The sequence below is a fragment of the Acanthisitta chloris genome, unplaced genomic scaffold (assembly GCF_000695815.1).
Source record: "Acanthisitta chloris isolate BGI_N310 unplaced genomic scaffold, ASM69581v1 scaffold43444, whole genome shotgun sequence".
Classification (NCBI taxonomy): Eukaryota; Metazoa; Chordata; class Aves; order Passeriformes; family Acanthisittidae; genus Acanthisitta; species Acanthisitta chloris.
The window spans coordinates 29,969-43,235 of record NW_008671793.1 but is presented as its reverse complement, the minus strand read 5'-3'; the positions used below and the strand labels follow the sequence as shown (position 1 = coordinate 43,235).

General features: G+C 38.2%; 1 protein-coding gene across 1 annotated transcript in view; it reads left to right on the top strand.

Moving 5' to 3' along the window:
* Window positions 1–347: 347 nt before the first annotated feature.
* Window positions 348–13,267, top strand: part of KIAA1107 (KIAA1107 ortholog) — a 32,402-nt gene continuing 19,482 nt past the window's right edge. Inside the window, exons 1-4 of the mRNA XM_009074216.1 lie at window positions 348–400; window positions 7,797–8,068; window positions 8,955–9,072; window positions 12,091–12,180. Coding sequence (XP_009072464.1) covers window positions 348–400; window positions 7,797–8,068; window positions 8,955–9,072; window positions 12,091–12,180 — 533 coding nt within the window. The remainder of the gene's footprint in view (window positions 401–7,796; window positions 8,069–8,954; window positions 9,073–12,090; window positions 12,181–13,267) is intronic.

The following is a 13,267-nucleotide window of genomic DNA, read 5'->3' as shown; positions in this document are numbered from 1 at the left end:
GACCGCGGCACCCCCGCTCCTCTGTCCTGCCTCCTCTGCGTTCCCAGGGCTAACACCTGTTAAAGCTCTTCCCACTCCAGGCGCTATCCTCACGCCCTTCCTGCAGCGCTTGCAGAGAACTTTCTGTAACTTCCTTATTTTCCTTTGCCTTCGTCCCTTTGCTGACAGTACTCTCTACCGTAGCTGGCTTTTTATGCTATGTTAAGTCTCTGTAGAACAATAAGAGAAAAAGCAGCAAAAGTTCTGAATTAAAGGCTCTTTAAGATTGTTTGTGCCTACTAACCAAGGTTCCGGAATGAAAAGACCAAAGTAAAACCACTCTCAGGTCCTGTTTGAAATAAGAAGTTATGGATACAGAAACCTACGAGAAGTTCGTCAAGTTCGATGAAAATGAATCAAAGTTAGAAACTCATCACTCAGTGCTCCACGGGCAAATAGCACAGCTCTGACCCAAACTGGGTGCTGGGAGGGAGGTGTTGGTGTGGGCTGGCTGCTCCCCAGGGACTGGGGCAAGGGGCAGTGGTTTCGCACTGCCAGCTGTTCTCCCATTGCCACACGTGTGGATGTCTTGTGCCTTGCTCCAAACCTTTGGAGAGTTACGTGACGGGTGTTGGCTGGTGCTGCCACCAGACCTTGCAATCCTCCTTCCTGTAAGTGCCTCTAATCCTTCTTCCAAAGAACTGCTTTTCTCTAAAACAAAGCTACAGTGGTGCCACCTACTTTCCCTAAAACAGCGTCGATCGGCACTTTGGGGTGTACACAGGAGCAAAGTGATGAGCATTCCGGGATGAATTCAGGATGTGCTCAGAAAATGTAGGTACCTGCAGGCTCTTGAGATTGTTGGCAAGAGGAAGGGGAGGGTGTTGCAGTTTAAAAGTTTAGTGCCTGAAGTATAACCCGTAACCTCTCTTATTGGTTGTGCTTATTCTCTCCTTAAATTCATAAACAAGGCAGCAGATGGCTAAAAATATGTATTCAGAGTGCAAAAGTTACGATGATTATGAAAGAAAACTTCTTGAACCCAGAGTAATATGTGAAACACAGAATCATTGTACTGGAGCAGGTTGATAAACAGGCATTTGTTAGGTTACTGTCACAGCCTGGCAGGAGCATCAGCAAAACAAGTGGTAAGAAACCAAACAGCGTGGGTTTTGTCTCGAGTTTCTCCTGACTCCAGTATTGCTTTGATGTCATTAATTTCTTTTACGTTCATGCAAGTGGTAGTACAGAAGAATTTCATGGAGAAGCATGATAATGCAAACTTTTAAAAAATCAAATTAATTTGGAAATAATGATTTTAATAATTTATATTCTGTTATAGAATTTCTTTGTTTTCCTCATGGTAAGTACTTAATATGTCTGCAGTTCACTGATACTTGTTTTCATTTTTGTCTGTTTGCTGGAAGCCAGGTAATGATGTCTGGAGTCCTGCATGTTCTCCAAAAAAGCACAGCATTGAAAAACACCTTTAAACTCAGCTCATCTCATTATAAACCATTTATCTTTTCACAGGGAGTTTAGATTCTTCAAATGAGCTTCCTCATATGTTCTAAGCTTGTATGAAGTGTGTTTTGCAAGCTGATAGGTTTTTCTTAACTTAGCCTTTGGTGTTGTTTGATGTCACCTTTTGAGTCCTCTAACCTAGCACATTCTGTGAAAATTTGTGCCACAGGGTGCACCGAAGTTGGGACAACAGTGAACTTCTTTGGACCAAAGCTAGGAAGCAGCTTTGGTTGAAAAGAGCCTAATTCATTGTTGAGATGATAATTTCTGCTGGTATCAGTGGCTGTTGAATCTTAGTGGTTTCTTATTGCTAACATGCAAATTAATTAGATGTAAAACAGTGCCTTAAATTGCAGCTGGAGGTTTACTGGAAGCCATCCTAGTTCTTGGAGAACGTCAACTGCCGTGGTGAGTTGTAGCAAAGACCTGTAGCTGTGGCTGAGCTCCTGGGGGAAAGTTGTTGTCTTGTACAAATCTTCTGGTTTTATATGGAGAAGTGGAATACTAATATAGCATTGGTATTAAAGAGTTCATCAAAGCTATAACAAAATCTCCTTCCTTTTCCTGTTTGTATTTGGCTTTTCCTTTATCTTTCCTTGGGGATTTGGGGACTTATTTTCTCACAAGCTGTATCTGATGTGCATCGCAGTGAGGCATACTTCCTGTGGGCCTCTGTCTCTCTGAATCAGGAGAGATGTGGACTACATGTCACTTGAGTGCTGAAGGCTGTGCAGTTGCTCTTGCCAAACTTCTGAGCATTTTTGAGCAGGAGGGAGGACATAGCGAACTTCACGCTGATCTTTCTGGTCACCAGGAAACGCAGCATTCATATTGCAGACACTATTCACCCTATGGTTTTGCCTGTGAAGCTAATGTAATAATGACTCTGTCCTCCAATAGCCTTCAGTCACTCTTCAGGACACAACTAGAAAATTATCAACAATTGCAAGTACGTCAGTGGCAGGAGATGACTGCCTAAGCAGGGTACGGCACTGTGCCTCAAGAAGAGAAACTTAGCATCCCCAAAGGAAAATAGACTGTCACAGATCATTAGATCATTAATATCTTGCTTGCTGAGAGGCAAACATCTTTTTATTTACCCTTGCAGTTAGAGAAAATATAACTTTAGCAATAAAAATCTGGTTGTTGTTATTGTCTCCTGATATTTGTATTAAAGGGATCTGATTCAAGGAAGGACAGAGAGCAACCGAATGACAGTCGGATCCAGTTAAAAAGCAATAAATACAATCAAATACAAAGGAATACAATTGTCATTGTGACATTCACTGCCACAGGGGTTAATCTGCAATACCAGCAGTTGATTCAAAGTAGACCAGCCAAGGCTTCGACCGTATTGTGCTTGCAGAGTTCTGTATCAGGCAGTACAAAGGCGCTGTGCCTTGCTTAAGTGCAGGCAGAAACATTCTGGAAGGTAAACTCCTAGACAGCATGATGGCAATAACTTCCTTCTGTAGAGTCTCTACACACCTTTCCTTTGTATAAAAAATCTTAGGCTGTAGTAACTGCTATGAATACAACAGATACCCTATAGCATTGTTCCCATTTCATCTGTCACGTAGCTGCACCTTGTGCAATCCTATTGTTGCTCATGTCTATCAGAATCTTTTCTGTGTGCAGAGATAAAAAACCCCCAAGTCATAAGGTGGGGTATGTGCTCACATGGCACAACATCATACTGACACTACAGAAGGTGATGGCTTAGCTCTTGTTTTCAGCTTTACAGTGATAAATCTGAAAAAATCATCCCTCCCAAACCAGATAGTATTACCAAACCTTGCTCTACAGATATGGGCAATGTGGGAAATGTGACTGTCTTAAACTTTGTGAAACAATGAATCCTGATTGTGGAAATCAAAATGCTCTGTTAAGACTTTTCTCCAGGAAAAATTGAGAAAGCTGAGAACAAATTATTGTGAACCTGTCTTTATTTCCCAAGTTAAGGGATTAAGGAATCTGCTCCATTTGAATAGCTAAACTGTTCTGACTTAATGGCTTTTGTTCATAGAACCATATTCTCTGGCCTGAGTTTGTTACTACAGCACCAAATTCGCTTTTTGTGGTTATAAATATGAGCTAAGTTAGTCATTGAGAGGAATTAGACTTTGCTAGGGAAGGAGGGAATTAAGTACCATACAACATGAAGCTTGCAGCTTAGATTTTATGCTGTATCCTGTCGGGGGAAGAAAGCCTTCACCATGGTGGCTTGTTTATTTTGATGAAAATGGACTTTAAACACATGCCAAACAATGGCAACCTTATCTCCCTTACACATATATAGAAACAAGAAGTTTGGTTTTTTAATTACTGTATTTATTTATTTTTGATCTATATTTATATCTAATCTCAATTTCTTGGAGGCAGTTGAGAAGCTAAACTGTCACGTTGCAGTATATTCAGTATGTGTGTGACCTTAACATCTTGCTTTGGAAAACATGGTATCTTAATGCAATGGATTTACACCCGGAGGAAAAAAATTCAGTCTGTGAGAAATGGGTAGAAACCTTTCACTGAGACCATGACTGCTTAAGGCCAGATTATGCTTCAAAAATGCTTAGCTTTCACGAGAAACTGGAAAATTTAATCTGCACCTGTGCAAGGCAGCGAAGCAGTTGTCGTTGCATCTCATGAGAAGACATTTACTGAAATACTTGTCTCAAGCAATCAATTAAGTTTAAACAACCATCTTGGATGCAAAAATCAAGCAGACAGTTCTTTTAGCAAATCTGAAGGGAAATGGAAGAATCTTAAATGATTAAGGTGGGTTGAAGTTGGGCATATGACTCGCCTAACTTACACTAAGAAGATTCACTGCTATAGGTGTAGTACTGAAATATATTTGCAGGGCCACCAAGATTAAATGCAGTGCATTAGAGTGTTTGCTTCAGTCTGTTTTCCTAGACATCAGTGCATTAAACCCGGGGGCAGGGAGTGCTTCAGGGATTTCCTACAGTCTCAGTCATTTTTATTCACAAAAGTAAACAGATTTTGGTTTCATTTTGGCTTTCATTTGAATTTAATTGTGGTGATACCTTTGTTTTAGTAAAACTGGATAATACAGTATTCTACACATGTGCAGAGGATATTTTTGTTCCAGCCTAGTTACTATGACATACTGGTCTCTAAACTGGAGAGGCATGGATTTGATCCACATACCATGGAGAGGCACTTTTGACAGGGGCATGTAGTGATAGGATAAGGAAGAATGGCTTTAAACTGAGACACAACATTTAGATTGAGTATTAGGAAGAAAGTTTTTACTGTGAGGGTGGTGAGGCCTTCTTACATTGTTCAGATGACTATGAAAACTGCTTTTTTGTAACTACTTAGTTCAAAACTGGCCAAGATCTAAGACCTTCTAATTTGATTTAAATAAGAGATTTATAACTTGATAAAATTGTTATCTTCTGCACTTTATCTTACAAAATGAGGATGTCACATTGACTGATGCCTACTCAAGAGGTTTGAAACAGTTCTTTAAAACTATTCCTGTCATAAGTCTGCAGTAATAGTCTCAGTTTCTTACAGCAGCCGTGTTTTAAAGACATGGTTGTACATTACCACTAAACCATCTGAGCTTCAAGGTCCAAGCTATGGATTTTGCTGTGGATTACAGATTTCTCTGGCTTTTATTTATGCAGAAAGGTGCCATTTGATGCTCTGTAGAAGACAGTCTAGAAAATTCTTCTGCTTTAGAAATAAGCCTATAAGATACAAGGTGCTGCCAAGCAAAGTATTCTATGACAGGTTTTAGAAGCCTGCAGAATCTGGCATTCTGGAAACATCTTAATTGGATTTTACTGAGTTAAAAAGAAATTTCTAAAGGATCTGCCAAAATCATTATTGCTGTCTGTGAAGCAAAGTAATGGATGCCTCCATGAGTCTTTCAAAGTAGTAAATTTACAGTCTATATTAACAGGACTCTAATACAAAGATAATCTGCTGAATTTCTGGAAGCAATAAATTCAGGAATGTGGCTGGATTTTAAACATTAACTGAAATAGCTGAGCTTTCTTTACTTTTTACAGGAAAAAAAATACTTATTTAAAGTAGAATAACTCTTTCAGATCCAGAAGCCAATTAGTTAGCTCTGGTTTAACATGCACTTTACTTGTTTTATTTACAGAGTTCCTAGCTGTGGTAAGGCTGCTGTTTTTATTGACCAAAGCCTAGTGATAATAGAATCGCATTCCTGAGGTTTCATATGGAGATCCTCTGAAAATACCCTGAGCATTCCCAGGAGATTGCTGCCTCATTGTGTAGCTCCCTATGGATGTTTTTAAGTTACTGGCAGAAAGTAAGAATATTAAAATAATGAATTTATGGCAAAGCAGTGTGTCTCTTGCCACTAATTTTCTTCCTCCATCTAAGTAAGTTTGTACTGTTGTTACATGTTGAATATGCAAAAGTTCTGCAGCAACAGAAAGGTGAGTGAGCAAAGTTCCAGTGCAAATTAACCTAACGTGTTGAGTGGCAATTTTCTTTTTTTTTTTCATCAAATCCTTCCTAAGGAACTTTCTGCTGTTTTTCACATTCAGTATGTGACCAGTTTACTTCTCCAGTTGTATTTGCTTGCATTTGGTGAAGATGCAGGGATAAAGTGGTAATTACTGGATTTTTAAAACTTTTTTTGCTAGTAGTGGCATTGTCAATGTGACTTTAAGTGACATTTCTTGGAAGGTCTAATGTGGACAAACAACTTGAAGACTTAAGAGTAACTTAAGAGTGCTTCTGTGGAATTTTGAAATCTCTAGCTTAACTGCCTTTCTGCTCTGAATTTCTGGGTTTGCATCCTTAGAGCTGTCAAACACAGATGTTAAGTACTGCGAAGCATAGGGAATGGGAGGAAATGGGTGGAAGTCAGGGTCTTGAATTTTCTAAAGAATTGCAAAGTCTCCCTGCTCCAGCAACCTGTGCTCCTGTTCTTGGTAGTAAGGCATGTTACTACTTGTCTTTCCCTCACGCTATTGTAATGGTAGGTTGGAAAGCACTTTAAATATGAGAAGCAATAGATGGTCAGGCCATGTTCACAGGTTAGGAGTTCTGAAAGCACACACAGATACAACCACCTTCAAATCCCATGTAAAAAGGGTCCACCAGTCTCTCTCTTTCAATGGGAAATCTTATTACTCTTGTCGCACCTTTTCCTGGCCCTTTGCTTTCAAAATCTAATCAAATACTAAAAGTCTCATTCCCTGCATTGTTGTTTCTTCTCGTTCTTTATTGGTGAGGACCTGTATCACATAGACAAAAAAAATCTGCTATCTCAATCCTTCAAGTACACGACTTAAGAAGGATGATGATTTCTTTGTATGTTTTTTCTGCCCCTTTGGAGGACAGTGTTCAAGTAGCAAACTCAAATTCCTGTATTCCCAGTATTAACAAAAAGCCTCTTTGCCAGGGAATGACTAAATGCAGATCTCTAAGTACATGTCTGCCACATCCGAAGTAACTGTAGCTCTTCTGTTAAACTTTGTTAACTTCATCTGTATGGTATGAATCCACTGATAAAGCGTGTCATCTGCTCACATTGACTTTCTAAGGCTCCATTAAGTTTGTGGAGTGCAGGATCTTTCTATAAATACGAGATCTCTGCAGTCACAGACTGCAGGCTTTGTTAGCCTTTCCAGATCCTGAGCCAAAAATAAACTGGTGAAACAGATGGGAAAGTGGGAAGCTGGAATTACTATATGGGCAAAATGAAAGCTCTTGGGTAGTTTTAACTGCAATTTTTCATGCTTTCAAGCACTTCCTTGGAAATTAAAATTTATTTCTCCATTTATATCTCTATACAATTGTTACGATTTTGTACTTGCGAACTTCATGTTAGAAGGTTTTTATATTTTTGGGTTTGCAAATTTGATGATACTAAAGGACAACTGAATGCCTTTTCGTAGTCATACTAAGATTTATAAATCAGTTATCTTTCATTACTGGTAGAGTTTGCTTCTGCTTTTGCCAATAGATTATTATAGTACATGAGCTATAGAGAGTAGACAGAACTTTCTTCATAAAAAGCGAAGGAAGGGAGAGAAACCTTTGATCCTTTTAACTTTCGCATTTTACTTGTAGTGCTTGTTTATGCTTTTCAAGCATTGCAGATCTAAATTTTCCAGAGATACAGTTTTAAAAAGAGCTGTGTTTTTTAAGTGCTGTAGAGTCTAGCTTTTGTTTTCTGGTCATGAACTTTGTTAGACAAAAAAGAAAATGTCATTTTTTTGTTTGTTTTGATCAATTAGAAAATTACAGGAGTAAAAATTAGTGTCATCTTCTAGGCTTGTATATTCATCTGATAAAAATCTTAAAGAAGCTGAGGAACTGGCTATGATGAAAAAAGTATTGGAACCCAAATTAGGACAAGAAAACAACATTGCTACTCTTCAGAACACTCAAACAAATGTAAATTGTCTTGGAGAAAGCAAAAGAACACCTGTCAATCTGAACACCCCACATGGTGCTATGCAGAAAGAAGTTGCTTGTTTGTCTTGTATTGAGGAGGAAAATCCAGAAGCAGTTGTTGATGCAGAAAACAACAAAGTCACTGCAGGTAGGTTTGGAATTACACTTCGGTTTTTCTTTTGGTCTTTTAAATAATTATCCAAATACTGCTACAGATGTAAAAATGCAGAAAAAAATTAAAACTATTGTAAGAGCAGAGCTTACATGGCTCTTCTTTGCTATGGCCTACCTCATTCTCTCACACTTGGAAGAAACAAATTGCTGCAGAAGTTCGGCAGGAATGGTTCCCAGGCAATGTGTGGCATAACAAACCTGACAGGACTTGCCAGGCATGTTCAGCACCATTGTGTCCCATTTTTCTCTGTATTACAGTAAACTTGAGTCCTCACCATATGGGACTTCCACACAGCAAAACATCTCCATTTAGTTCCTTTTCTAGCAAATGACACTAGTTCCACTGTTGTTTTATGAGGGTTTTGGAACCTTTCAGAATCTTCCATACTACAACTGGAATGAAGTAAGTAATACAAGGAAATGTGTGACTACATCTTCACCAGAGGTGTTGGCTGCTACAGCTGTGTCAGCAACACAGGATCAAGCAGCAAATCTGTTCAGCCTGTAGCCTGTAGCACTGCATGACCCTGAGCTTCCTCAGAGTCTACTTTACTTTAATGCAGAGGTTCTGGATCTCTGCAGAAAAAATTAACTGGCTGCATAATCTTATGAAAGAGTAACTGTAACACTTGTGTAGATACCAAAAATGGAGCATTGGTCAAATTTCTGGTATCTCAAGTCAAAATGAGAAGTAAATTGCACGGTCTGGAAAACTTTTCAAGTAAAATTCTAGCTTGAATATGCAATACTAAAAATTTTCATAATGTCAGACTCTTCAAATATTTTAAGTTGTCTGTATACTGTCAATAGGCAGCTGTACATCACACAGAGTAACAATAGCTACTTCTTTCCATCTGCAGGTGATTCCAAACTAGAAACTGCATCAGTGTTAGGAGAAGATTTAATGATGCTCTACAAGAAGTGCTGTTGCCCAGATATTAATATTTGCATAGAAGGCAAAGATTTTCAAGCTCACAGGTACAAAAGTATTTACAGTAAAAGGGTTTTCAACAGAAAACTTTCTAGTGTAAAACACTGCTGTTACTGTTTATCTGTAGGACATTTTTGCTGGTGCTGTTCCCTAGCTCTGAACTGTTGGTTTTTGTGGTCTTAAGTGTGAAGTAGCCATACATTGATACTGATAAAAATTATTTATCTCATCAACTCCAACTATTGTGAAAACAATTGCACTTTAAGCACTTCCGAGGTTGCCACTGTGAACTCATATGATATGTATATACTCATGTATAAATACTGTGTAGTTTATTTTGCTGAATTTTATATATATAAATAGTAAAATAGGAATGTATAAATAATACAGCATGAATAATCTGTGCTCTGTAAAGAAAATGCAAAATCTATTAATAAACTATTCAGTTATTAATGCTGAATAAAAATTAGTGATGTAAAAATTAGCTGCAGTGATAGGACAAGGAGTAACGGGGTTCAAGCTGAAGGAGGGGGGATTTAGGTTAGATATTAGGAAAAAGGTTTTTCCTGTGAGGGTGGTGAGACTCTGGCACAGGTTGCCCTGGGAAGTACTGCTTGCCCCCAGCCTGGCAGTGTTTTAACCCAGGCTGGATAAGGCCTTGAGTAACCTGCTCTGGTGGGAGGTGTCCCTGCCCATGGCAGGGGGGTGGACTAGATGATCTGCAAGGTCCATTCCAACCCCTAAAATTCTATGATTCTATGAATAGCACTTCCATACAGGTAGAAAATTCCTGGAGTAGCAGTTATGTTTTTCTGCTCTTCAGAATGTGTGCACAGAAAATCATTACTTCGGTTACGTAAGATGTAAAGATTGTCCACAACCTTTATTAGATGTAAAGTCCAAGTCCATTTAAGAACTTTGGCTTACTGTACTCCTGTAGCCTGGGAAAGCAAATTAAAATGTCAGTACCATTCCTTGTACCTTTAATATAAGTCTGTTTGCATTTGTGATAGCAAACTCAGCAGCCTTTGCTCCTTTTGATTATATAAATAACAGAGAGGCTATAAAAACCCTCCACTACCTTTAGTATTTTCTCACCACAAAACTGGGGGGATTGTTACTGACATTGCAAATATCTTTACAGAATATATGTCATAATAATGTGTGTATCTTATTATTTAAAATCATAGAATTAGGATATACACTACGTTTCCAGAATGTAGTGTAGTTAAGCATGTTTGTTGCTTCTGGTCTGCACTATAAGAAGACATGTTCTCAGATCAGTAACTTAAAGAAACAAATACTTCAATGCAAAAAAAAGGTTCAACAAAGAGATTCTATCAGCAGAACTTCTTTAATTTAGGCCACTTACTGCCTGGAGCAATGCATCTAGTGTTAAGCAGCATCAAAGAATATGACAGTAAATCATAGAGAAAACAAGGGTGTTCTGAAACAGGCACAGGTTGTTTTAGCACTGAGTCACGTGAACAGCAGGTCAAAGCACCACAATGATACCCAGAGTTAGGTTTCCCTTATTATTTACTTATTTTAAGGGTTGGGGGTATTTTTAAGTTCTCAGACAAGAGACAGTTGAAGCCCATGCACCCATTTGTCTCAGTATTCCTCAGTTTCTCCTGAAGCCCCACATAAGCTTCCAATAGACTTTACAGTACGAGCAGCAGTGCTCTGAGAGAGCTTCCTAGTTATGTCTGTTGTGCTGTATTCTTACAGAGCTCTGCATGGAGCAAGTCAAATTTGTGTATCCAGAATTTCACATACTCTAAGTTATGATGCAATACCGCTTTACATGTGGACATACTTCACTGAGACATGAAACATTCTGTAAAATCTTTGTTGTTATTGCTGGATGATTCACAGGAGGAATGTGCGAGAAGTTTCTAATTTCAGTCTTGAGTCTTCTGAAGCAGGAGGAGGGAAGAGAGGATGAGAGATTACAGAATATATAATGACTAGAAAAGAGACCATAAATTGCCTTCCTCATGCTTCTTCCTACGCAAAATGAGAGCGCTCTGAAACATTTTAAGAGACAACAAATACATGTAACAGAAAGGATTCTCATGCCTAATATACCACTTTGCTTTTTCTGTCACAGGAAATAGATGACATAGAGTAATTTTATAAATAATAGGAAGCTTAGTAAGTGTCAGGGAAAAATTGTATGTATGAGAATATTATCTATGGCTGCAGTGGCCCAGATAAGAGAGATAAATGCTAGCACTAGAAGTGGAGTGGATCTGGAAGGCTGAAATCATAAAGCAGTTTTCATCCACTATTTTCTCTTCCTTTCTGCCCTTCCACTTTAGGTAGCTCCTGTTGCAAAGGTCTTTTCATCAGGTATTTTGAAGACTGATACTGGCAGAGATACTGAGCTACACAGACTATCGGTCTGGGGTTTCTTTAGTCTCCTTGATGGAAGTAGTATTAGATTGAATTAGCCCTGTTATGGCCAGTTATGCCCTTTATACAGGGGTAGTAAGTCTAAACAGAAGTAACTGACAGCTGTTTTAAATAGCATTGTAAACACACATCATATTGTTCTAGCATATGTTAGTATCGAGTTTTGTTTGGCTTTTAGGATGTGCTGGTCAGTGGCTGCTTGTGAATACAAGAAGTTATATACTTTTCCCTTTGATAAATGCATTTTGTAGTATAAAAAGAATTAAAGACATTCAGCTTATAATTATTTGCCTAAAACGGGGCTGTATAAATAAGGTTATTTGCTCTTATTTGATAAATAAAACAAGAAACCAATGTGAAATTTTACATAAAGGGAAAATGCTTATGATAATAAGATTTCCTCTGTGTGAGTCTCAAAGTCATACTAAAATAAGCTGTAACTGAAAAATGTATAGAGTACTGTTTGATTTTATTTTTTTTTTCCCCCCTAGCCTGTTTTGAAATTCCAAAGATACTGGAAGAAAAGGCGTGCAGTACACAGCTGACACCTTAATGCATACAGGGCAAAGATTTAAGTCAATGTTATCAAAGAGTCTCATAATAAATATTTGTATCTAGTGGAATAATGTTTACTTTTTCTCTCTCAGGGCCATTTTATGTGCCAGATCTAGTTACTTTGCTGCTATGCTGAGTGGAAGTTGGGCTGAGAGCTCCCAAGAGCACATCACTCTTCAAGGGTAAGTGTTGTCTCTGCTAGTCATGTGGCAGTAAAGGTAAGGCAATTTACAATCACTGCAAATATGGAACTACTGCGCTGTGTACAGAGCTCTGAAGATTAATCTGCCTTGACACTTTTCTCCAGCCTGATACGTTTCCTGAGTGCTGTTTTGACTTCAATATGAAAACTGTGTGTAGTGTATTTGTTAATACTGTCAGATGATTCAGAGAAGTCTTTCTCATCAGCAGAAGGGCACTAATCCTTTTCTGTACAGTATGTTTTAGTATTCACAGTCTCTTTGAGAATTCTCTTCTTTCACTTCATGTTCTCCATGACATGAAAACTATTATGAGTGTCTGAATAATATAATTTTCAGACCTATTTGTGCAATAAGACTATATTCACAGTGTAAAGACAAATAAATTATTACATTGCCTAAATAGTGTTTAATTACAATATTCCAGCAGCAGATACTAAAGCAATTTTACCTAGTGTGCTTGTTCACAAAGGCTTTCTGTGGGAGAGCTGAAAATAATGGAGCTGTCAGTGTAGGATGAATACTTAGAGACTTCACAGATAAGCTGGGGAGTGCCAGGTTAGTTCTTTTCAGTATCAGAAAAATCAATTGGAATGCATTAAATTTCCTTTCAAAGCAAAAGAATACTGATCTGTGTACGTGTTAGCTTTTTTGTTCAGGCATGATGTTGGCTGACTCAGTTTTCTTCAGAAAGAACTGTGTACCTTACAGTGCTGCAAAATATAACTGCTTTGTGTTAATGTAGAATTGCTTGGCCAAGGGATACTTTCTCATATGTTCATCATTTTCGTTCTGTCAGCTGCAAAATCAGGGAGGTTATCTGTTGGTTTGGTTATAACTTCCTACTCCTTATAAAACAATGTACTTGTAATTTAATGGATTCCTTGGCTTTTATAGTATGTTTTAAAGGCTCATAGTCACCAATTGCTCTAGTATTTACACATCTCTCCCTATAATTGATTTCTGTGGGGTTAAGAAATTTTCACCTAATTTTAGAGTGGAGGCTTTCTCCTGAGAACTGTTTCATCTTTATATGAGTATATTCTCATGCCAGTGTCTCATAATGTCT